The sequence below is a fragment of the Bombina bombina genome, chromosome 5, assembly GCF_027579735.1.
Source record: "Bombina bombina isolate aBomBom1 chromosome 5, aBomBom1.pri, whole genome shotgun sequence".
NCBI classification, from domain to species: Eukaryota; Metazoa; Chordata; class Amphibia; order Anura; family Bombinatoridae; genus Bombina; species Bombina bombina.
The window spans coordinates 784,190,734-784,214,084 of NC_069503.1; the positions used below are offsets into that span (position 1 = coordinate 784,190,734).

The 23,351-nt window shown below is 39.9% G+C and overlaps 1 protein-coding gene across 1 annotated transcript in view; it reads left to right on the forward strand.

Moving 5' to 3' along the window:
* Nucleotides 1-7,482: 7,482 nt before the first annotated feature.
* Nucleotides 7,483-23,351, forward strand: part of CD226 (CD226 molecule) — a 107,353-nt gene continuing 91,484 nt past the window's right edge. The window contains exons 1-3 of the mRNA XM_053715853.1: nt 7,483-7,509; nt 7,638-7,665; nt 8,128-8,463. Of these exons, the coding sequence (XP_053571828.1) occupies nt 7,483-7,509; nt 7,638-7,665; nt 8,128-8,463 (391 nt within the window). The remainder of the gene's footprint in view (nt 7,510-7,637; nt 7,666-8,127; nt 8,464-23,351) is intronic.

Below are 23,351 nucleotides of genomic sequence, written 5' to 3' on the forward strand. Positions count from 1 at the left end.
GCAAAGCAGCAACTTGGTCCTCTTTGCATACTTTTACTAAATTCTATCATTTTGATGTATTTTCTTCTTCTGAAGCAGTTTTTGGTAGAAAAGTACTTCAGGCAGCAGTTTCAGTTTGAATCTTCTGCTTATGTTTTTCATTAAACTTTATTTTGGGTGTGGATTATTTTCAGCAGGAATTGGCTATCTTTATTTTATCCCTCCCTCTCTAGTGACTCTTGCGTGGAAAGATCCACATATTGGGTAATCATTATCCCATACGTCACTAGCTCATGGACTCTTGCTAATTACATGAAAGAAAACATAATTTATGTAAGAACTTACCTGATAAATTCATTTCTTTCATATTAGCAAGAGTCCATGAGGCCCGCCCTTTTTTTGGGGTGGTTATGATTTTTGTATAAAGCACAATTATTCCAATTCCTTATTTTATATGCTTTCGCACTTTTTTATCACCCCACTTCTTGGCTATTCGTTAAACTGAATTGTGGGTGTGGTGAGGGGTGTATTTATAGGCATTTTGAGGTTTGGGAAACTTTGCCCCTCCTGGTAGGAATGTATATCCCATACGTCACTAGCTCATGGACTCTTGTTAATATGAAAGAAATGAATTTATCAGGTAAGTTCTTACATAAATTATGTTTTTTTATTTTAGATGATTTCATTTTTATTTTGTGTAATGTATATTTTTAGGGGTTGTTTTTTATAGCAAAACTGCTGTTTAACTTAGGGCAATGCCCTTCAAAAGGTCCTTTTAAGGGCCCCCCAAAAGACCCTTTAAAGGGCCCTTGGTAGTTTGGGGGGTGGGGGTTTGTATAGTGTTAGGGGGTGTTTGTATATTTTTGGAGCAAAAGAGCTGTTTAACTCAGGGCAATGCCCTACAAAGGGCCCTTTTAAGGGCCCCCAAAAGGCACAATCACATTTACCACTCAAACTTTTTAAGCAACTTTACAGGTCACGTAAAGAGTTTGTCCAGATGAAACAGTTACACTAAACACACTATTAACCCCTAAAGCGCCACCCCACACATCTCAAACTACCTAAAATTACTATTAACCCCTAAAGTGCCATACCCCCACATTGCAAAATATATAAAAAAATTCTGTTACAAAAAAAACCAGAATTTATGTTTACCTGATAAATTACTTTCTCCAACGGTGTGTCCGGTCCACGGCGTCATCCTTACTTGTGGGATATTCTCTTCCCCAACAGGAAATGGCAAAGAGCCCAGCAAAGCTGGTCACATGATCCCTCCTAGGCTCCGCCTTCCCCAGTCATTCGACCGACATAAAGGAGGAATATTTGCATAGGAGAAATCATATGATACCGTGGTGACTGTAGTTAAAGAAAATAAATCATCAGACCTGATTAAAAAACCAGGGCGGGCCGTGGACCGGACACACCGTTGGAGAAAGTAATTTATCAGGTAAACATAAATTCTGTTTTCTCCAACATAGGTGTGTCCGGTCCACGGCGTCATCCTTACTTGTGGGAACCAATACCAAAGCTTTAGGACACGGATGATGGGAGGGAGCAAATCAGGTCACCTAGATGTAAGGCACCACGGTTTGCAAAACCTTTCTCCCAAAAATAGCCTCAGAAGAAGCAAAAGTATCAAATTTGTAAAATTTGGTAAAAGTGTGCAGTGAAGACCAAGTCGCTGCCTTACATATCTGATCAACAGAAGCCTCGTTCTTAAAGGCCCATGTGGAAGCCACGGCCCTAGTGGAATGAGCTGTGATTCTTTCAGGAGGCTGCCGTCCGGCAGTCTCATAAGCCAATCTGATGATGCTTTTAAGCCAAAAAGATAGAGAGGTAGAAGTTGCTTTTTGACCTCTCCTTTTACCAGAATAAACAACAAACAAGGAAGATGTTTGTCTGAAATCCTTTGTAGCATCTAAATAGAATTTTAGAGCACGGACAACGTCCAAATTGTGTAACAAACGTTCCTTCTATGAAACTGGATTCGGACACAAAGAAGGTACAACTATCTCCTGGTTAATATTTTTGTTGGAAACAACCTTCGGAAGAAAACCAGGCTCAGTACGTAAAAACCACCTTATCTGCATGGACCAGATAGGGCGGAGAACACTGCAGAGCAGATAACTCAGAAACTCTTCTAGCAGAAGAAATTGCAACCTAAAACAAAACTTTCCAAGATAATAACTTAATATCTATGGAATGTAAGGGTTCAAACGGAACCCCTTGAAGAACTGAAAGAACTAGATTAAGACTCCAGGGAAAAGTCAAAGGTCTGTAAACAGGCTTGATTCTAACCAGAGCCTGAACAAACGCTTAAACGTCTGGCACAGCTGCCAGCCTTTTGTGAAGTAAAACAGATAAGCAGAGATCTGTCCCTTCAGAGAACTCGCAGAAAATCCTTTCTCCAAACCTTCTTGTAGAAAGGAAAGAAACTTAGGAATTTTTATCTTGTTCCATGGGAATCCTTTAGATTCACACCAACAGATATATTTTTTCCATATATTATGGTAAATTTTTCTAGTTACAGGCTTTCTAGCCTGAATAAGAGTATCTACTACAGAATCTGAAAACCCACGCTTTGATAAAATCAAGCGTTCAAACTCCAAGCAGTCAGATGGAGGAAAACCAGATTCGGATGTTCAAATGGACCCTGAATAAGAAGGTCCTGTCTCAAAGGTAGCTTCCATGGTGGAGCCGATGACACATTCACCAGGTCTGCATACCAAGTCCTGCGTGGCCACACAGGAACTATCAAGGTCACCGAAGCCCTCTCCAGATTGATCCTGGCTACCAGCCTGGGAATGAGAGGAAACGGTGGGAATACATAAGCTAGGTTGAAGATCCAAGGTGCTACTATTGTATCCAATAGAGTCGCCTTGGGATCCCTGGATTTGGACCCGTAACAAGGGACCATGAAGTTCTGACGAGAGGCCATCAGAACCAAGTCTGGAATGCCCCATAATTGAGTTATTTGGGCAAAGATTTCCAGATGGAGTTCCCACTCCCCCGGATGCTCCTCCATCGCCAGGGAACTCCTATTTACCCCCTGATGGTTGATATATGTAACAGTCGTCATGATGACTGATTGAAACCTTATGAATTTGGCCTTTGCTAGTCTAGGCCAAGCCTTGAGAGCATTGAATATCGCTCTCAGTTCCATTATGTTTATCGGGAGAAGAGAGTCTTCCCGAAACCATAGACCCTGAGTTTTTAGGGGTTCCCAGACCGCGCCCCAGCCCACCAGACTGGCGTCGGTCGTGACAATGACCTATTCTGGTCTGCGGAAGCTCATTCCCTGTGACAGGTTGTCCAGGGTCAGCCACCAACGGAGTGAATCTCTGGTTATTTGATCTACTTGTATCGTCGGAGACAAGACTGTATAATCCCCATTCCACTGTCTGAGCATGCCCAGGTGCAATGGTCTTAGATGAATTCGTGCAAAAGGAACTATGTCCATTGCCGCAACCATCAACCCTATTACTTCCATGGACTGCGCTATGGAAGGAATAAGAACAGAATGAAGTACCTGACAAGAGCTTAGAAGTTTTGATTTTCTGGCCTCTGTCAGAAAAACCTTCATTTCTAAGGAAACTATTATTGTTCCCAAGAAGGGAACTCTTGTTGACGGGGACAGAGAACTTTTTTCTATGTTCACTTTCCACCTGTGAGATCTGAGAAAGGCTAGGACAATGTCCGTATGAGCCCTTGCTTTTGACAGAGACGACACCTGAATCAGGATGTCGTCCAAGTAAGGTACTACTGCAATGCCCCTTGGTCTTAGCACCGCTAGAAGGGACCCTAGTACCCTTGTGAAAATCCTTGGAGCAGTGGCTAATCCGAATGGAAGTGCCACAGGTAATGCTTGTCCAGAAAGGCGAACCTTAGGAACCGAAAATGTTCCTTGTGGATAGGAATACGTAGGTACGCATCCTTTAAGTCCACCGTGGTCATGAATTGACCTTCCTGGATGGTAGAAAGGATCGTTCGAATGGTTTCCATTTTGAATGATGAAACCCTTAGAAACTTGTTTAGAATCTTGAGATCTAAAATAGGTCTGAATGTTCCCTCTTATTTGGGAATTATGAACAGGTTGGAGTAAAAACCCATCCCTTGTTCTCCTAATGGAACAGGATGAATCACTCCCATGCTTAACAGGTCTTCTACACAGTGTAAGAATGCCTGTTCGAAGATAATTGAGACCCGTGGAACCTTCCCCTTGGGAGTAGTTCCCTGAATTCCAGGAGATAACCTTGAGAAACTATTTCTAGCGCCCAAGGATCCTGAACATCTCTTGCCCCAACCTGAGCAAAGAGAGAAAGTCTGCCCCCCACCAGATCCTTCCCAGATCGGGGGCCAACACTTCATGCTGTTTTGGTAACAGTGGCAGGTGACTTGGCCTGCTTACCCTTTTTCCAGCCTTGCATCGGCCTCCAGGCTGGCTTGGTTTGAGAAGTATTACCCTCTTGCTTAGAGGGTGTAGAATTTGAGGCTGGTCCGTTTCTGCGAAAGGGATGAAAATTTGGCTTATTTTTAGCCTTAAAAGACCTATCCTGTGGGAGGGCGTGGCCCTTTCCCCCAGTGATGTCTGAAATAATCTCTTTCAAGTCAGGGCCAAACAGTGTTTTACCCTTGAAAGGGATGTTAAGCAAAAGCGCTCTGCGCGCCACGATAGCAAACCCTGAATTATTCGCCGCTAATCTAGCTAATTGCAAAGCGGCATCTAAAATAAAAAAGAGTTAGCCAATTTAAGAGCTTGAACTCTGTCCAAAACCTCCTCGTACGAAGATTCTTTATTAAGCGACTTTTCTAGTTCTTCGAACCAGAAACACGCAGCTGTAGTGACAGGAACAATGCATGAAATTGGTTGTAGAAGGTAACCTTGCTGAACAAACATCTTTTTAAGCAAACCCTCTAACCTTTAATCCATAGGATCTTGAAAGCACAACTATCTTCTATAGGAATAGAAGTGCGTTTGTTTAGAGTAGAAACCGCCCCCTCGACCTTGGGGACTGTATGCTATAAGTCCTTTCTGGGGTCGACTATAGGAAACTAATTTCTTAAATATAGGGGGAGGACAAAGGGTATGCCGGGCCTTTCCCACTCCTTATTTACTATGTCCGCCACCCGCTTGGGTATAGGAAAAACATCGGGGGGCACCGGAACCTCTAGGAACTTGTCCATCTTACCTAATTTCTCTGGAATGACCAAATTGTCACAATCATCCAGAGTAGATAATACCTCCTTAAGTAGTGCGTGGAGATGTTGAAATTTAAATTTAAAAGTTACAATATCAGGTTCTGCTTGTTGAGAAATTTTCCCTGAATCTGAAATTTCTCCCTCAGACAAAACCTCCCTCCTGGCCCCTTCAGATAGGTGTGAGGGTATGTCAGAAAAGATATCATCAGCGTCCTCTTGCTCCTCAGTGTTTAAAACAGAGCAATCACGCTTTCTCTGATAAGTAGGCATTTTGGAAAAAAATGCATGCAATAGAATTATCCATTATAGCCATTAATTGTTGTATGGTAATAAGTATTGGCGCACTAGATGTACTAGGGGCCTCTTGTGTGGGCAAAACTGGTGTAGACACAGAAGGGGATGATGCAGTACCATGCTTACTCCCCTCATTAGAGGAATCATCTTGGGCAATATCATATCTATGGCATTATTATCCCTACTTTGTTTGGACATTATGACACAAATATATCACATATATTTAAATGGGGAGACACATTGGCTTTCATACATATAGAACATCGTTATCTGATGGTTCAGACATGTTAAACAGGCTTAAACTTGTTAACAAAGCACAAAAAACGTTTTACAATAAAACCGTTACTGTCACTTTAAATTTTAAACTGAACACACTTTATTACTGAATATGTGAAAAAGTATGAAGGAATTGTTCAAATTTCACCAAAATTTCACCACAGTAACTTAAAGCCTTAAAAGTATTGCACACCAAATTTGAAAGCTTTAACCCTTAACCGGAACCGGAGCCGTTTTTACATTTAACCCCTATACAGTCCCAGGTATCTGCTTTGCTGAGACCCAACCAAGCCCAGAGGGGAATACGATACCAAATGATGCCTTCTATAAGCTTTTTCAGTGGTTCTTAGCTCCTCACACATGCATCTGCATGCCATGCTTTCCAAAAACAACTGCGCATTAGAGGCGCGAAAATGAGGCTCTGTCTATGACTAGAAAAGGCCCCCAGTGAAAAAGGTGTCCAATACAGTGCCTGCCGTTTTTATTAAAACAATCCCCAAGATTTAACAACTATTAAAAGTAATAATCTGCCAAATATACTTAGTAAAGTAATCGTTTTAGCCCAGAAAAATGTCTACCAGTTTTTTAAGCCCTAATGAAGCCCTTTATTCTTTTACTTAAACAAAGAAAATGGCTTACCGGTTCCCATAGGGAAAATGACAGCTTCCAGCATTACCGAGTCTTGTTAGAAATGTGTCATACCTCAAGCAGCAAAAGTCTGCTCACTGTTTCCCCCAACTGAAGTTAATTCCTCTCAACAGTCCTGTGTGGAAACAGCCATCGATTTTAGTAACGGTTGCTAAAATCATTTTCCTCTTACAAACAGAAATCTTCATCTCTTTCCTGTTTCAGAGTAAATAGTACATACCAGCACTATTTTAAAATAACAAACTCTTGATTGAAGAATAAAAACTACATTTAAACACCAAAAAACTCTAAGCCATCTCCGTGGAGATGTTGCCTGTACAACGGCAAAGAGAATGACTGGGGAAGGCGGAGCCTAGGAGGGATCATGTGACCAGCTTTGCTGGGCTCTTTGCCATTTCCTGTTGGGGAAGAGAATATCCCACAAGTAAGGATGACGCCGTGGACCGGACACACCTATGTTGGAGAAACTAACATTTAAATAAAAGTCTAACATTAAAGAAAATAAAAAAGTAATTACCAAAAAACAAACAAAAAAAAACGCACCCCAAAATAAAAAAAAGCCCTATTCTAAGACTAAACTACCAATAGCCCTTAAAAGGGCATTTGCCCTAAAGCGATCAAGCTCTTTTGTTAAAAAAAAAAAAACACTAATACCTCTAACATTACACCCCCCACACCCCAAAATAATAAAAACCTAAACTACAAAGTGCCCTGAAAATGGCATTTGGATGGGCATTGCCCTTAAAAGGCCATTCAACTCTTTTGCTGCCCTTTATATACTGTATATATATTTTTTTAAAAAACAAAAAACTAACACTAACCCCATAAAGGTACTCGCTGAAGATTGATGGCGGCAGCCGTCCATCTTCTTCATCCAGGCAGCGGTCCATCTTGATCCAGGCGGCGGTAGCAGCAGCTGTGGTTTACATCTTTCGAGCTTCAACTTGGAGGTCCTCTTCAAAATTTCCTTTCATTCTATTAGCTGATTTGAATTTGAAGATTCAAATCAGCCAATAGGAATTCAAGGGTACCGCCATATAAAAGGGGTACCTCACATTCACTATTCAGTCTGCGGCTGGAGACCATATGAAGAAGACCTCTGTGTTGAAGCTTGTAAGATGTGGACCACTGCCGCCTGGATGAAGACGATGGACAGCTGCCACCATTATCATCATCGGTGAGTACCTTTATGGGTTTAGTGTTAGTCTTTCTTTATTTTTTGGGGTGTTTTCTTTATAAAGATAAAGCTTAAAGGCTATGCCATTAAATGTGAGGTGAGTAGGTGGTAAATCTGATAATACATACATATATGACAAAACTGTGTTAATATTAAACCGGTAAAGGAAGTTAAGTCATCTTAAAACTGCAAAACACTTTTTACTCTGCTTTCATTTTCTAATCAAACATATTAACCAGCATAAAACGATGCTTTCCTTGACTTGTTTTCTTTTTTTACATGTAATTAAAAGTAAGCCTTTCATTAAGCTCTATTATAAAATTATTCTTTATTTATTTGTTAATGTTAATTATTTGATTTGTATCTTTTTTTTTTTAAAAAGACATACGTGAGAAAATCTTTTACTCTTAACGGGTAGCAACAACAAAACTTGTATAGACTTTATTGGGTTCTATTACATCAAATAGATATTTGCTACAGATTATTGTTTATCACTCTATTGGCAGCGTGATGAGAAAATATGCTTTTAAGTCTTTTTTTGTTGTTTGTTTTAGTTGCTGCTTCTGAAAGAACAGTGGATGCCATAGTTCTTCTTAAAAAAAATATATTTTTGGACTGTGTTTATTCTGGTAACGATAATATAACGCAGACATCATGGTTTAAGAAATCAGGATCTTCTGAGGAAAAATTGTGTTTGCATGATACGCACTATGGGACGCACATTCCAGAAAAGTACAAGAAAAGAGTGATATTAACAGACAAATACTCCTCATCTCAGGACAAATCTATAATATTGGTTGATACCTCAGAAGAGGACATTGGAACTTATATCTGTTATATTAGCACTTTTCCTGGAGGAACATTGAAGAAAATAATATCTGTGCAAAAAGGTAAGATATAAGGGACACTGGGTAGAGTGTGTTGCAGGGGGGGGGGGGGGGGGATTCTAGATCCTCATCCTGGCTAAATAGTGTGGCATGACCAGATTGCATTTTATCACATCTCACATGGATGATGGAAACAGAATTGGCACCCAGTATGTTATGGTGCACAAGAAACATTTTAAATACATTAGATATTGCATATGAAATTGCATAAAATTAGTGAAGGTAATGAAATAGTTAATATAGTATATATGCATACTCATTACATTTTAGAATAGAGCAATATAATATTTATTAATACAGTCTAAATAATGCTTTTAAATAATATTTACATTTTATTCTTTTTTTAAATGTTCATACTACAGTTAAAGGGACATTAAGCACAGAGAGTATACAATGTGATGTTTGTGTAGTAATTAGTACATATCCACCTACTGGGGCATTTAGTAACAGTTATAAATAAGCTAAGGAATTAAATATCTCAAAGGGTTTATAGACCAATTAGCATTGCTATATTCCACATAGTCATTGCTTGCACACTATTTCATGCATGTCCCTTACTGTCCTCAGCAGATTAGATGAGAGAATCTTAGGTATCAACATGGTGGTACCGCCAACAGTATTTAAACAGTTTGAAAAAAAAAATTGCCAGCTAATCTTAGCTTTGAATCATTATTTCTTACATTTATTTAGTGGTTTATGTCTCTTTATTTTACTACACAGCTCCGTTTTATTTGTTTTCATTCCTTTATCTGATCTGTCTATGCCGTTCTCTTATATACATACAAACCTCTGCCTATGTGCAGGGAATCACTAACCATCTGCACATCTGTGTTTTTTTTTAATATAACAGAATGAATTTATTTTCAAGTTTAGGAAACATTTACATTCATGTGGGACCACAATTTAATTTGTATTCATCAGGGGATCACAGAAAGCTCCTGTAACAAAATAATAAAATATCATATCAAAAAAATATATAGCTAATATTGCCCTGTCTGGGCCAGGAAAAAACAGCTAAGGGCTATGGTACCTGACATGCCCTAAAACCCTAAATAAGAAAGACTGAAGTAGGCCAATATATGTCCGCAGTTTACAATTATGCTAATGTTCTTTAGGTCTTGCATAGAGCCTTCCTCAGTCAGTGTCAGATAAAAATAACATGTTTAAAAAATAAAGGTAATTTCTGGTGTTAAGGTGGACAGCATAAAAAATGCCACTTTTATTTTCATCTTGGTAATATAAATAATAATAAGACACTTTTTTTCTCAGAGGGGGCAACATCTACTATCGTTGCAATACTTTAAAGGGACAGTCTAGTCCAAAATAAACTTTTATGATTCAGATAGAGAATGTAATTTTAAACAATTTTCCAATTTACTTTTATCACCAATTTTGCTTTGCTCTCTTAGTATTCTTAGTTGAAAGCTAAACCTAGGTAGTTCATATGCAAATTCCTAAGCCCTTGAAGGCCGCTTTTTCTCTCAGGGCATTTTGACAGTTTGTCACCACTAGAGGGTGTTAGTTCATGTGTTTCATATAGATAACACTGTGCTCACACGTGGAGTTCCAGTGAGCCAGCTCTGATTAGCTAAAATGGATGTCTGTCAAAAGAACTGAAATAAGGGGGCAGTTTGCAAAGACTTAGATACAAGGTAATCACAGAGGTAAAAAGTGTATTTATATAACTGTGTTCGTTATGCAAAACTAGGGAATGGGTAATAAAGGGATTATCTATCTTTTTAAACAATAACAATTCTGGTGTAGACTGTCCCTTTAAATAAAGTATCTCCTTTACTAATAAGCTAATAAAACAACTGGAGATGTTTTTGCTATTTAATTTGGAGCATAGACTGTGACTGCTAGAGGTCTACTAAATTCTGCTTTCTCATAAATAACTAAAGAGAGTTAAGATTAAGTTATAAGAACAATCTACATATTTTTTGGATCCTTTATCTTTTTTCTGATATGTTTGAATTCAATTGCTCACATTTATCAAGGTGTGTAAGGACAATGCTACCAGAGAGGACACCTCTAATGCAGTATTCATTGCAGGAATTTTACATTGCTTAAAGGGATACGAAACCCAATTTTGTTCTTTCATGATTTAGATAGAGCATGCAATTTTAAGCAACTTTCTAATTTACTCCTATTATAACTTTTTCTTCGTTCTCTTGGTATCTTTATTTATAAAGAAAAAAATGTACGCTTAAGAGCTGGCCCATTTTTTGTTCAGCACCTGGGTAACGATTGCTAATTGGTTGCTTAATGTAGCCACCAATTATCAAGCGCTACCCAGGGTAAAAGCAAAAAACTTGATTTCTAAAAAAACAACAATAATTAAATTAGATATTGTATCATTATACAATAAAATGCATATAACTAAAGCATTGTATACATACATATGTTTAATACACCACAATCCCCCAGGTGTATTATTGATGTCCTAGTTTTACTATGTTATTGTAACAAAACAGGCAGAGTTTTGATTGGCACAATATATTTACAAGCAATACTGTGTAAAGCAATCATTTACATTACACCTTCAATGCAGGTAGTGATGCTGCTTTGAAAATATCGCAAGTATAAGAAAAGCATCACCACCCACAGAAAACGTCTAGTAAAATTCTTCGGGCGAAAATGCCTTCAGACACTTATTTCAGCCCTTTTGAAAATTTCACCGCCAATCTCGATCTTGCAACAGATCTCTTTTCAATTTATCTCCAATTTGATGACACTTTGATCATTGGGGCTAAAACCACAAAGTTATAAAATGATATCATAATTATCCTGAGAATACGCAAAAACATCCATATTCACATAATCAAGCCACCCTTAGAGTCTACCAACTTTGCACGCTGGGTGATTTTTGATCACTGTTGGCTAAGCATAAGGCTATCCTTCAAACAATTCAGTTTATAGTTTATAGGAAATATGGGCAGACTTTTTGGGCCTATGGTTCATTTCTGCCATCAAAATCTGTTTCTGTTCTTCTTGACAGATTTGCTTCAGGGGGTTCAGGTTGTTTGCATTGTGCTTGTGGACTGCAATTTTCAAATAATGCCACGGATTCTCAGTAGGATTGAGATCAGCACTCTGGGTACAATACAAATCATATTGTAACGATTATCCTTTTTTTTGCCACTATTTGTATGGCAAATTGCATTATCAAAACAGGCTGTAGTTGAGTGAATGTTGCTGTTTTTCTATTATGATAGCTATAAAAAATTAGCATTACAGATTTCTCCGAAGCATTGCTTAATTAAAATGAACAAAAAATATTGCTGGGAATACTGTATTACTAATTATCTTTCAGGTTATACAGAAATAAATCAACTGCCAAAAGCACACATGGTGCAACCAAAATGTAATACTTAAAGGAATACTGAAGTCAAAATTAAACCTGATTAAACCTTGATTAGAGCACACAATTTCTTTCATACAGGTGGTGAGAGTCCACAATCCATTACTCCTGGCAATTACTCTTGCTAGCCACTAAGAGGAGGCAAAGATACCCTAAGTCTATGAGTCTATGGGGTTGATTTAATAAGCAGAAGACTGCTGCTCCTTAACTTCTCCGCCACCTAAAAGGTGGCAGACTGCAATCATCCCAATCAGATACAATCGGGATGATGACACCCCATGCTAGCGGCTGATTGGCCAAAAATGTACAGCGAATCATGTCCGCCCGGCATTTTATAAATGAACCCCATGAGTACGGCTGTGATCAGCTGAAACACATTAGACTTTTTTCCGCCAATACCTCCCCTGTTTTAAATGATGTTTGCTGCTTTTAATGATTTGTGAATAAAGACAGATTTTTTTTTTTGAGCAATGGCTGGATTTTGCAGTTTTCCTGGGAATTTACTTTACACCAGTTCATAAGCCTGTGATACCAGTATTCTACTCCTTCAGTGACCAATTTGACTGGGAGCTGTGCCTAGCTGCACTGAACAGCTGAAGAGGACCCCAAAATAGAGCAGTTTGTGTTGCACTAAGCTGGTGTAGACCTTACACTTACTGCAACAAAGTAGCTTGAAACAGCTGAGCCTATTGCCACATAAAGATTGAGCTTGATGAGTATACTTGTTTGACTTACGTGTTAGCTGACTGGTGCACATTTATAAACTGTCTTTCTGGTTGCTAAATAATTACAAATAGCAATATTTAAAGAGCTCTTCACATTGTGCCCCCTGTACCTTTTAACCACTAGTCAAAGTCTGTGAGGTCAACTTTTGTGCTTTTTGAGAAAGATTCCCAAACCCCAAGAGCTCTATAAAACCCCTCCCATCTTATTGAAAACGAGTCTTGTCTTTGTATCCGCTGGAGGAAGGTGAAGAATGAAGATGTGCATGTTATTCTTCAGTGAGGGGTTTCTCAGAATGAGTTGAGGCCTATTTCCCATCAGAGTGCAGTGTTAGAGGGTTGTGTATGGAGAAAGGTAGTGGCTCTTTTTTTCACCTCATGGGAATTTAGCCTTCCATGGATGTATCAGGGACTTGACTTTTGCCTCCTCCTGCTGGGTCTTCAGTATACTCCTGTTCCATATCCTCTGCTGTTATGTTTCAGCACTTGTTTGGGTTACTACTGGTTTCCCGGTAGTTGAGTGTTACATGCACTTTCCCTACATGCGCAAACCCAAAGCAGATGTGTGGGGGGAAAAAAGGAGAGTGCTCTGTATTGGGGTCGTGCAGGTCGGGTTTTGTCGTGCTTCATCCATTTAAGTAGTTGTTTTTTGCACGTGATCCCTAACTAGCCGTCTGGTGTGGAGTCTGCTGATCCTGTTTTTAGGTTTAGCAAACTCTGGCCTAGTAAGTTTTTAAACAGCTTCTATTGGAGGGGTTAAGTTTTCCATTTTCTCAAGAGCTCTTTTTGGGGGTTTAACTATTTATGCTTTTTTTTCTACTTTGTATTTTTTTGAAATAATGGAGCCTTCTGATTCGCCATAGAAGCTGGGCCTCCCGAATACTTTCCTACCCGTGTTAATTTTGTTTACCTCAAACTTATTTATGTAACATGTGCTTAAATGTTTTAATGCATTCAGACCAGTCTAATGCAGCTAAGTGTATTACTGCTCCTTCTATTTGTTCCTTACAAGGGACGTCTACAGATTTTGCTCCTGAAAGGTAAGGACTTCATCCATTCACCAATAACTGAAATATTGGCAGATTTGCTGCCTTAAAGTAAGCATAAAAGGTCAGTTCATAATTTGCCTTCTACTAGCTCTAAGCCTGAAGAGGTTATTGCATCTGCCAGATTCCTCAGAAGGAGAGGTTTTCTCTGATGATCAGGAGCATACCTCTGATCATGAATCAGAGTATTCCTCTTTTTTGTTTAAAGTTGATCATATTAGTTCTCTTTTTAAGGAGATTTTGCTTACTTTAAGATGTAATTTACAAACCCATGGTTAAGTCCTCTGAGGTTTTCCCTGACACTGTTTCTGTGATAGTCTCTAGGGAATGGTCTAAGCCAGGTAGTCCCTTTAATCATTCTGCAAGGTTTCAGAAAATGTATCCTCTACCTGCTTCTAATATTGAACGATGGGAAACTGTTCCTAAAGTGGATGGGTCATTTCTACCTTGGCTAAGCGTATTACTATTCCTTTGGAAGATAGGGTATAACGCTCACTTCCTCACCGCGACTCCAGGCTACCACAAATCCCCTTACGCCAATTGCGTATCCTATCTTTTCAATGGGATCTGCCTAATGCCGGTATTTGAAGTCTTGGGAGAAGTTAGCGGTAGACCCTCTACCGACAAGACTCCTACCGCCAAAAAAAGTCAGTAGTTAAGAGCTTTATGGGCTAACGCGTGAATATAAAGCTCTTAACTACTGTGCTACAAAGTACACTAACACCCATAAACTACCTATGTACCCCTAAACCGAGGCCCCCCCCACATCGCAAACACTATAATAACATTTTTTAACCCCTAATCTGCCGACCGGACACCGCCACCACCTACATTATACCTATAAACCCTTAATCTGCTGCCCCTAACATCGCGGACACCTATATTATATTTATTAACCCCTAATCTGCCCCCCCCAATGTCGCCGCTACCTAACTACAATTATTAACCCCTAATCTGCCGACCGGACATCGCCGCCACTATAATAAATGTATTAACCCCTAAACCGCCGCACTTCCGCCTCGCAAACACTATAATAAATAGTATTAACCCCTAATCTGCCCTCCCTAACATCGCCGCCACCTACCTACAATTTTTAACCCCTAATCTCCCGCCCGCAACATCGCCGCTACTATAATAAATTTATTAACCCCTAAACCTAAGCCTAACCCTAACACCCCCCTAACTTAAATATCATTTAAATGAAACAAAATAATATTCCTAAAATTAACTAAATTAATCCTTTTTAAAACTAAATACTTACCTATAAAATAAACCCTAATATAGCTACAATATAACTAATAATTACATTGTAGCTATTTTAGGATTTATATTTATTTTACAGGCAACTTTGTATTTATTTTAACTAGGTACACTAGCTATTAAATAGTTAATAACTATTTAATAGCTACCTATTTAAAATAAGTACAAAATTACCTGTAAAATAAATCCTAACCTAAGTTACAAATACACCTAACACTACACTATCAATAAATTAATTAAATAAATTACCTGCAATTACCTAAAATAAAATACAATAAAATAAACTATTCTATAATACAAAAAAAACAAACACTAAATTACAAAAAATAAAAAAGAATTACAAGAAGCTTAAACTAATTACACCTAATCTAAGCCCCCTAATAAAATAAAAAAGCCCCCCCAAAATAAAAAATTCCCTACCCTATTCTAAACTACTAAAGTAATCAGCTCTTTTACCAGCGCTTAAAAGGGCTTTTTGCGGGGCATTGCCCCAAAGTAATCAGCTCTTTTACCTGAAAATAAAAATACAGTACCCCCCAACATTACAACCCACCACCCACATACCCCTACTCTAACCCACCCAAACCCCCCTTAAAAAAACCTATTGCTAACCCCCTGAAGTTCTCCCTACCTTGAGTCGTCTTCACTCAGCCGAGTTGAATTCTTCATCCAAGGTGCGCAGAGGAGGTCCTTGATCCGGTAGAAGTCTTCATCCAAGCGGCAAAGAAGAGGTCCTCCATCCGGTAGAAGTGTTCATCCAGGCGGCGTCTTCAATCTTCATCCATCCGGAGCGGAGCGGAGCCATCTTCAACGGAGCCGACGCAGAGCCATCCTCTTCAACCGACGACTTCCCGACGAATGAAGGTTCCTTTAAGGGACGTCATCCAAGATGGCATCCCTTCAATTCCAATTGGCTGATAGAATTCTATCAGCCAATCGGAATTAAGGTAGAAAAAATCTGATTGGCTGATGCAATTAGCCAATCAGATTGAAGTTCAATCCGATTGGCTGATCCAATCAGCCAATCGTATTGAACTCGCATTCTATTGGCTGATCGGAACTTGAGGAGCTTCACAAAAACATGTCTTGCTGCAGTGAGAATAGGCTCCGCCCCCAAAATGATAGAATTTAGTAAAAGTATGCAAAGAAGACCAAGTAGCTGAATCCTTATTCTTAAAAGCCCAAGAAGTGACAACTGATCTAGTAGAATGAGCAGAAATCTGCTTAGGTGGAGGCTGTCCCTTCGCCAAGTAAGCTTTATGGATCAAAAGTTACAACCAAGAAGCCAAATAAACAACAGTAGGTTTCAGTCCTTGTTTAGAACCAGAAAAATTGAAAAATAATTTATTTTCCTGGAAAGAGATAAAAGTCTGGATTTAGACACCACATCAGCAGACCAACGGCTAGATTTAGAGTTTTGTCGGTAAAGACCCACGTAGCTAATGCAGCTTTCCCCAACGCACCCTTCCAACAATGCTGGTATTTAGAGTTGTCTAAGGGGCTGCGTTAGGCTCAAAAAAGGGTGCATTGAGCCTAATTTAGCTCCACTTCAACCCTCAATACCAACGTTGCTTACGGTAGCGGTAAGCTGGAAAAACGTGCTCGTGCACGATATCCCCATAGGAAACAATGGGGCTGAGCTGGCTGAAAAAAACCTAACACCTGCAAAAAAGCAGCGTTCAGCTCCTAGCGCAGCCCCATTGTTTCCTATGGGGAAACACTCTCTAAGTCTGCACCTAACACCCTAACATGTACCCCAAGTCTAAACACCCCTAACCTTACACTTATTAACCCCTAATCTGCTGCCCCTGCTATCGCTGACACCTGCATTATATTATTAACCCCTAATCTGCCGCTCTGGACACCGCTGCAACCTACATTATCCCTATTACCCCCTAATCTGCCCCCCCAACGTCGCTGCTACCTTACCTACAATTATTAACCCCTAATCTGCCGACTGGACCTCGCCGCCACTATAATAAATGTATTAATCCCTAAACCTAGGATCTGATGGATGCCCAGTACTGGGGATCAGACAAGGTCTCTGCCTATGTTCTCTGAGACAGCTATGCGATCAACTCCTCCACAGGCTTGAACACCATTTTGCAACTTGTTGTAACTACGCAGCACATAGATCCCAAGTAACTATACCTGTGTTAGTAGTGAAGCATAGGTCTGGGGCTGCCACAACTTAACCCCCCTCCCCAAACTCTGGGGTTAAGATATCCTGCAATAGGATAATGCACTGTTCTAAAATACACCTACCCTATACAGAACAAAATTAACAGTTATATAACGGAGAGATACACTAACTCCATTATCAGCCAGAAACTTGAGACCCGGGTATAGTACTCCAAGGTATAAACAAGAGATCACCCATGAATATTATGGAACCAGCGGACTCCTGATCTCTTGACTGAGCTTAGTAAACTTCTGGATATATATCAAGTTGCCTTCCTGCAGACGCTACAGTCTACATTTACCTTGCCTCCTGCTGATAACATTGCTGAAATTACAAATATAACCCGTGCTCATAGGTCTGAGGAGGGTGGCTGTGCTCTGGGGTCCCAGCGGAAGTTACCTACCTGCTTCAATGGCACACAGATTGGAGAGACTCCGGATTTACATTTGCTTAGAGGACTGAGGCACACTGGTGTAAGATGCATCTAAGCAAGGATATGGCCGTAAGTGGGGATGAGGGAGATGGTGAAGTTGGCTGGACGCTATCTAATGCCACAATTACATATGAGCCACGTGGTACGACAGAAGGAGGCCATTGTGCCCCAAATGTGGATCTATGATGCTTACTTTGAAACCGGTTCCTCATGCAGCAGTCAGAGTATCCTTTGGTGATGGCGTAGAAATGCTATGTGTGGTGCGCTATATCTGGTGAGTCTAAGCTCTCTGAGAGCATTAAGGCTAGTACCGGGTCGGAGATTACAGGGAAACGCTTGGCCTGGCGGTCTGGTGTAGGCTGAAGATTGTAGGTAGCTGTTAGGCCATGCTGCTATCCTGGTAACAAGTTTCACTAAAATATTTTAAGGATTATATTGTGGACGTGTTTCTCATGTTATAAGTAGCTTGGCATAAATGTTAAGTAATACGATCCAGACTCAAGACTTTATGATGGCTATTGACTGGATAACATTGTCTGGTAGTATATGTCTATGCCTTAATTTATACACAGTACAGCTTCTCTCTAAGGTTTATTCACTTTGTACCTCCTATGCTGATATCTCAAAAGGGGTGCACTAGAGCTATTGACCTTTAGGTATTTATTTGTGCACAAATGCAGATTCCCATGTTTATGCTTATTTAAAATTTATGTACACTGTACTTTAGTTTTATTACTTTACCATATACTACGTGTCCTCATAAGGTCCTAGGTTAGCCTATATATTTGACTGGCATCTTAAATAGATGCTTCATTATGTAATTTTATTATTGCCCATGACACATATCTAAAATACCCACATCCCAGCTCTTTAATAATAGTTGCTGCAGTTCTCCCTACTAGGGCTAGTAATATGTGTTACAACAATAGGATACGCCATAAGCTCTGTATCTTAGGCTCATGGCAGTAACACTATTATAAATTTGTATATGGCACCTTTAACATATTACAGGCAGAAGTCACATTGGAATGCAAGTTTATTGCTGCCCTAGTTACATATTTAATAGTGTCCTGCTGTTGACAGCTGCAACAGTAGGCATGCATATATATATATTATATGAAAGAGCAGCGTGGAACACTTAAGCACTTTAGATGATTTTGCCATATCATATTGTTTATTTTGTCAAATCTATGGCTATTAACAACCACCTGAGGAACTAAACACCTACAGTACATAATTGGTTAATGTTATATGGTGTTGGTCAGCATTTTGCAAACTTATTAGAACCCCAAAGGTAGTTCCTATATAGTACAGCTATTTGCGAATATTCCTACTTCACATGTACTCCATGGGGCCTATCTATCAAGCTCTGAACAGAGCTTGACGGCCCGTGTTTCTGGCGAGCCTTCACAACACAAGTTATGGAGCAAGCGTCACAAAGACCGCTGCTCCATAACCCTGTCCGCCTGCTCTGAGCAGGCAGACACAAATCACCGGAATTCAACCCGATCGCGTACGATTGGGTTGATTGACACCCCCTGCTGGCAGCCCATTGGCCGCGAGTCTGCAGGGGTCGGCGTTGCACCAGCAGCTCTTGTGAGCTGCTGGAGTAATGCTGAATACGGAGAGCTGCTGGAGTAATGCTGAATACGGAGAGCGTATTGCTCTCTGCATTCATCAATGTCTGTCGGACCTGATCCGCACTGTTGGATCAGGTCCGACAGACATTTGTTAAATAGGCCTCCATATCTTCATACTGATCTCAATACTAACCGAATATCTAGTTTCATATTGCCCTTCGTTTCCTTACAATGGCTATTTGGGGTTACTAATTGAACAGCGTTAACATACGCAAGCTTAAATTTCCATTAGTATTTTCATACTTAAAAGTTTGGTAATACTGGTATATGTTTGTGTATATATATATATATATATATATATATATATATATATATATACTGTATATATATATATATATATATTCCAAATAAAGAAGGCACTCTCCGTTTTTTCTTCACAAATTTTTACTGTGCATTTAAGTGACGTTTCGGGGTTTCACCCCCGTCCTCAGACTTACAGACAATGTGACCAAAAACACCTTACTATATACCCATCCTATTCACCATTTACATAATTAATTAGTCAATTCAAAATACTTAATACTTATCAATCTATCATACAGGGAGTGCAGAATTATTAGGCAAATGAGTATTTTGACCACATCATCCTCTTTATGCATGTTGTCTTACTCCAAGCTGTATAGGCTCGAAAGCCTACTACCAATTAAGCATATTAGGTGATGTGCATCTCTGTAATGAGAAGGGGTGTGGTCTAATGACATCAACACCCTATTTCAGGTGTGCATAATTATTAGGCAACTTCCTTTCCTTTGGCAAAATGGGTCAAAAGAAGGACTTGACAGGCTCAGAAAAGTAAAAAATAGTGAGATATCTTGCAGAGGGATGCAGCAGTCTTAAAATTGCAAAGCTTCTGAAGCGTGATCATCGAGCAATCAAGCGTTTCATTCAAAATAGTCAACAGGGTCGCAAGAAGCGTGTGGAAAAACCAAGCGCAAAATAACTGCCCATGAACTGAGAAAAGTCAAGCGTGCAGCTGCCAAGATGCCACTTGCCACCAGTTTAGCCATATTTCAGAGTTGCAACATCACTGGAGTGCCCAAAAGCACAAGGTGTGCAATACTCAGAGACATGGCCAAGGTAAGAAAGGCTGAAAGACGACCACCACTGAACAAGACACACAAGCTGAAACGTCAAGACTGGGCCAAGAAATATCTCAAGACTGATTTTTCTAAGGTTTTATGGATTGATGAAATGAGAGTGAGTCTTGATGGGCCAGATGGATGGGCCCGTGGCTGGATTGGTAAAGGGCAGAGAGCTCCAGTCCGACTCAGACGCCAGCAAGGTGGAGGTGGAGTACTGGTTTGGGCTGGTATCATCAAAGATGAGCTTGTGGGGCCTTTTCGGGTTGAGGATGGAGTCAAGCTCAACTCCCAGTCCTACTGCCAGTTTCTGGAAGACACCTTCTTCAAGCAGTGGTACAGGAAGAAGTCTGCATCCTTCAAGAAAAACATGATTTTCATGCAGGACAATGCTTCATCACACGCGACCAAGTACTCCACAGCGTGGCTGGCAAGAAAGGGTATAAAAGAAGAAAATCTAATGACATGGCCTCCTTGTTCACCTGATCTGAACCCCATTGAGAACCTGTGGTCCATCATCAAATGTGAGATTTACAAGGAGGGAAAACAGTACACCTCTCTGAACAGTGTCTGGGAGGCTGTGGTTGCTGCTGCACGCAATGTTGATGGTGAACAGATCAAAACACTGACAGAATCCATGGATGGCAGGCTTTTGAGTGTCCTTGCAAAGAAAGGTGGCTATATTGGTCACTGATTTGTTTTTGTTTTGTTTTTGAATGTCAGAAATGTATATTTGTGAATGTTGAGATGTTATATTGGTTTCACTGGTAAAAATAAATAATTGAAATGGGTATATATTTGTTTTTTGTTAAGTTGCCTAATAATTATGCACAGTAATAGTCACCTGCACACACAGATATCCCCCTAAAATAGCTATAACTAAAAACAAACTAAAAACTACTTCCAAAACTATTCAGCTTTGATATTAATGAGTTTTTTGGGTTCATTGAGAACATGGTTATTGTTCAATAATAAAATTAATCCTCAAAAATACAACTTGCCTAATAATTCTGCACTCCCTGTACTATACCACCTCGTGCATATCCGGCTTACAGCGGTGTGTACCAGGCGCCATGTATACGTCATCTAGAAAGTGACGCCGCACGTAGTTAGGTATCACCTTTGGAAGCCGCCAACCACCTACCGCCGCCAACCCTAGCGTAACATCGTCATTCCAGACGCCGCTTGTTGCTAGGATACGTATATACAGTGATCGTGTGCTAACTCTGTGTATCTATTGAAAAAAGGAAAAAGAAAAAAAACCAATTCAATTAAAAACAACATACAGCATGTAGTGTAACACCTTATCGCCACTCTAATTCTTTTGTCTATATGACTATTGCTATCATGCATCGCTATTTCTTAATATAAAGATTCTGGATATCTCATTTTTGTTCTATATTGCTATCTAAAGGGCACAAGTATCCATCTTTAGTTAATAAGCATAACAATTCTTAATAGGAGACTCTTTTCTTAACCCAACACTATTGATTCTAAACAAGCTTAATTTAAACAACATATTCAGCTTTAGACAAATTTAGCTCTAGGAAACTTCAGCTTTAGAAAAATTCAACTCTATTAAAAATCATTTTTAGTTTCAGAAAAAATATATTGTTGGTTTTAGTCTCAGAAAAAACATTGTTGGTTTTAGTTTCAGAAAAAACATTGCCAGTCCACTTTCACATTCAGGCCTTTTGGTGTTAGAGTTTCCAGTTCATATATCCATCTGCTCTCCCTTTGTAGCAGGATCGTATTCCCTGTCTCCTCCTCTCCTAGGAACTGGGACATGGTCTATTAATGTATATCGCAGATCCGAAACATTATGTCCACTCTGTAGGAAGTGGCGAGCCACCGGTAGGTCAGACTTTTGATTCTTTAAAGCTGCCCTTATTGAACTTCTATGGTTGGCCATTCTGACTCGTAGGTCATCAACCGTCTTGCCTACATAGAATAGACTACACGGGCAATGTAATAAATAGACCACATGTGTCGTGGTACATGTCATTCTGTATTTGTGAAAAAATTTCTTCCTATTTCTAGGATGATGGAAGAACTGCCCTGCTATCAATCCATTACATGTAGTACACCCACTGCATCTAAAACATCCTGGCTTTGCCTCCTCCAACCACGTTCTTGCAGAATAGCAATGTACTGGGTCCGTTAGTTGCAGTATATCTTTGAGGGATTTTCCCCTCCGGTATCCTATTCTTGGTTTCTCCATTGTTTTGAATGGGAGATTATCTTCCAGGCTCAGTATCTTCCAGTTTTCTTTTAGGATGGTATTTAGGCCATTCTTGTCTGCTGCATATGTGGTAACCAGTGTCATTTTTTCTGCTTCTGTTCCCCGATCTCCTCGTTTATCTGTTGTCTCTTGTGAATTCACCTCTATTATATGTTGTTCTAATAGCTGGTTCTGATATCCTCTTCTCAGGAAACGTTCTCTCATCTCTTCCTTCTGTGTCCTCGCTCTGTCTTCATCAGTGTTGTTCCTCTTTACCCTAATAAATTGGGATTTCGGTAGAGCCCTCTTTAGTGCTGGAGGATGACAGCTGGTAGCCTCTAAGAGAGAGTTTCTGTCTGTATTCTTACATACATATATATATTATATGAAAGAGCAGCGTGGAACACTTAAGCACTTTAGATGATTTTGCCATATCATATTGTTTATTTTGTCAAATCTATGGCTATTAACAACCACCTGAGGAACTAAACACCTACAGTACATAATTGGTTAATGTAATATGGTGTTGGTCAGCATTTTGCAAACTTATTAGAACCCCAAAGGGAGTTCCTATATAGTACAGCTATTTGCGAATATTCCTACTTCACATGTACTCCATGGGGCCTATCTATCAAGCTCTGAACAGAGCTTGACGGCCCGTGTTTCTGGCGAGTCTTCAGACTCGCCAGAAACACAAGTTATGGAGCAAGCGTCACAAAGACCGCTGCTCCATAACCCTGTCTGCCTGCTCTGAGCAGGCAGACACAAATCACCGGAATTCAACCCGATCGCGTACGATTGGGTTGATTGACACCCCCTGCTGGCAGCCCATTGGCCGCGAGTCTGCAGGGGTCGGCGTTGCACCAGCAGCTCTTGTGAGCTGCTGGAGTAATGCTGAATACGGAGAGCTGCTGGAGTAATGCTGAATACGGAGAGCGTATTGCTCT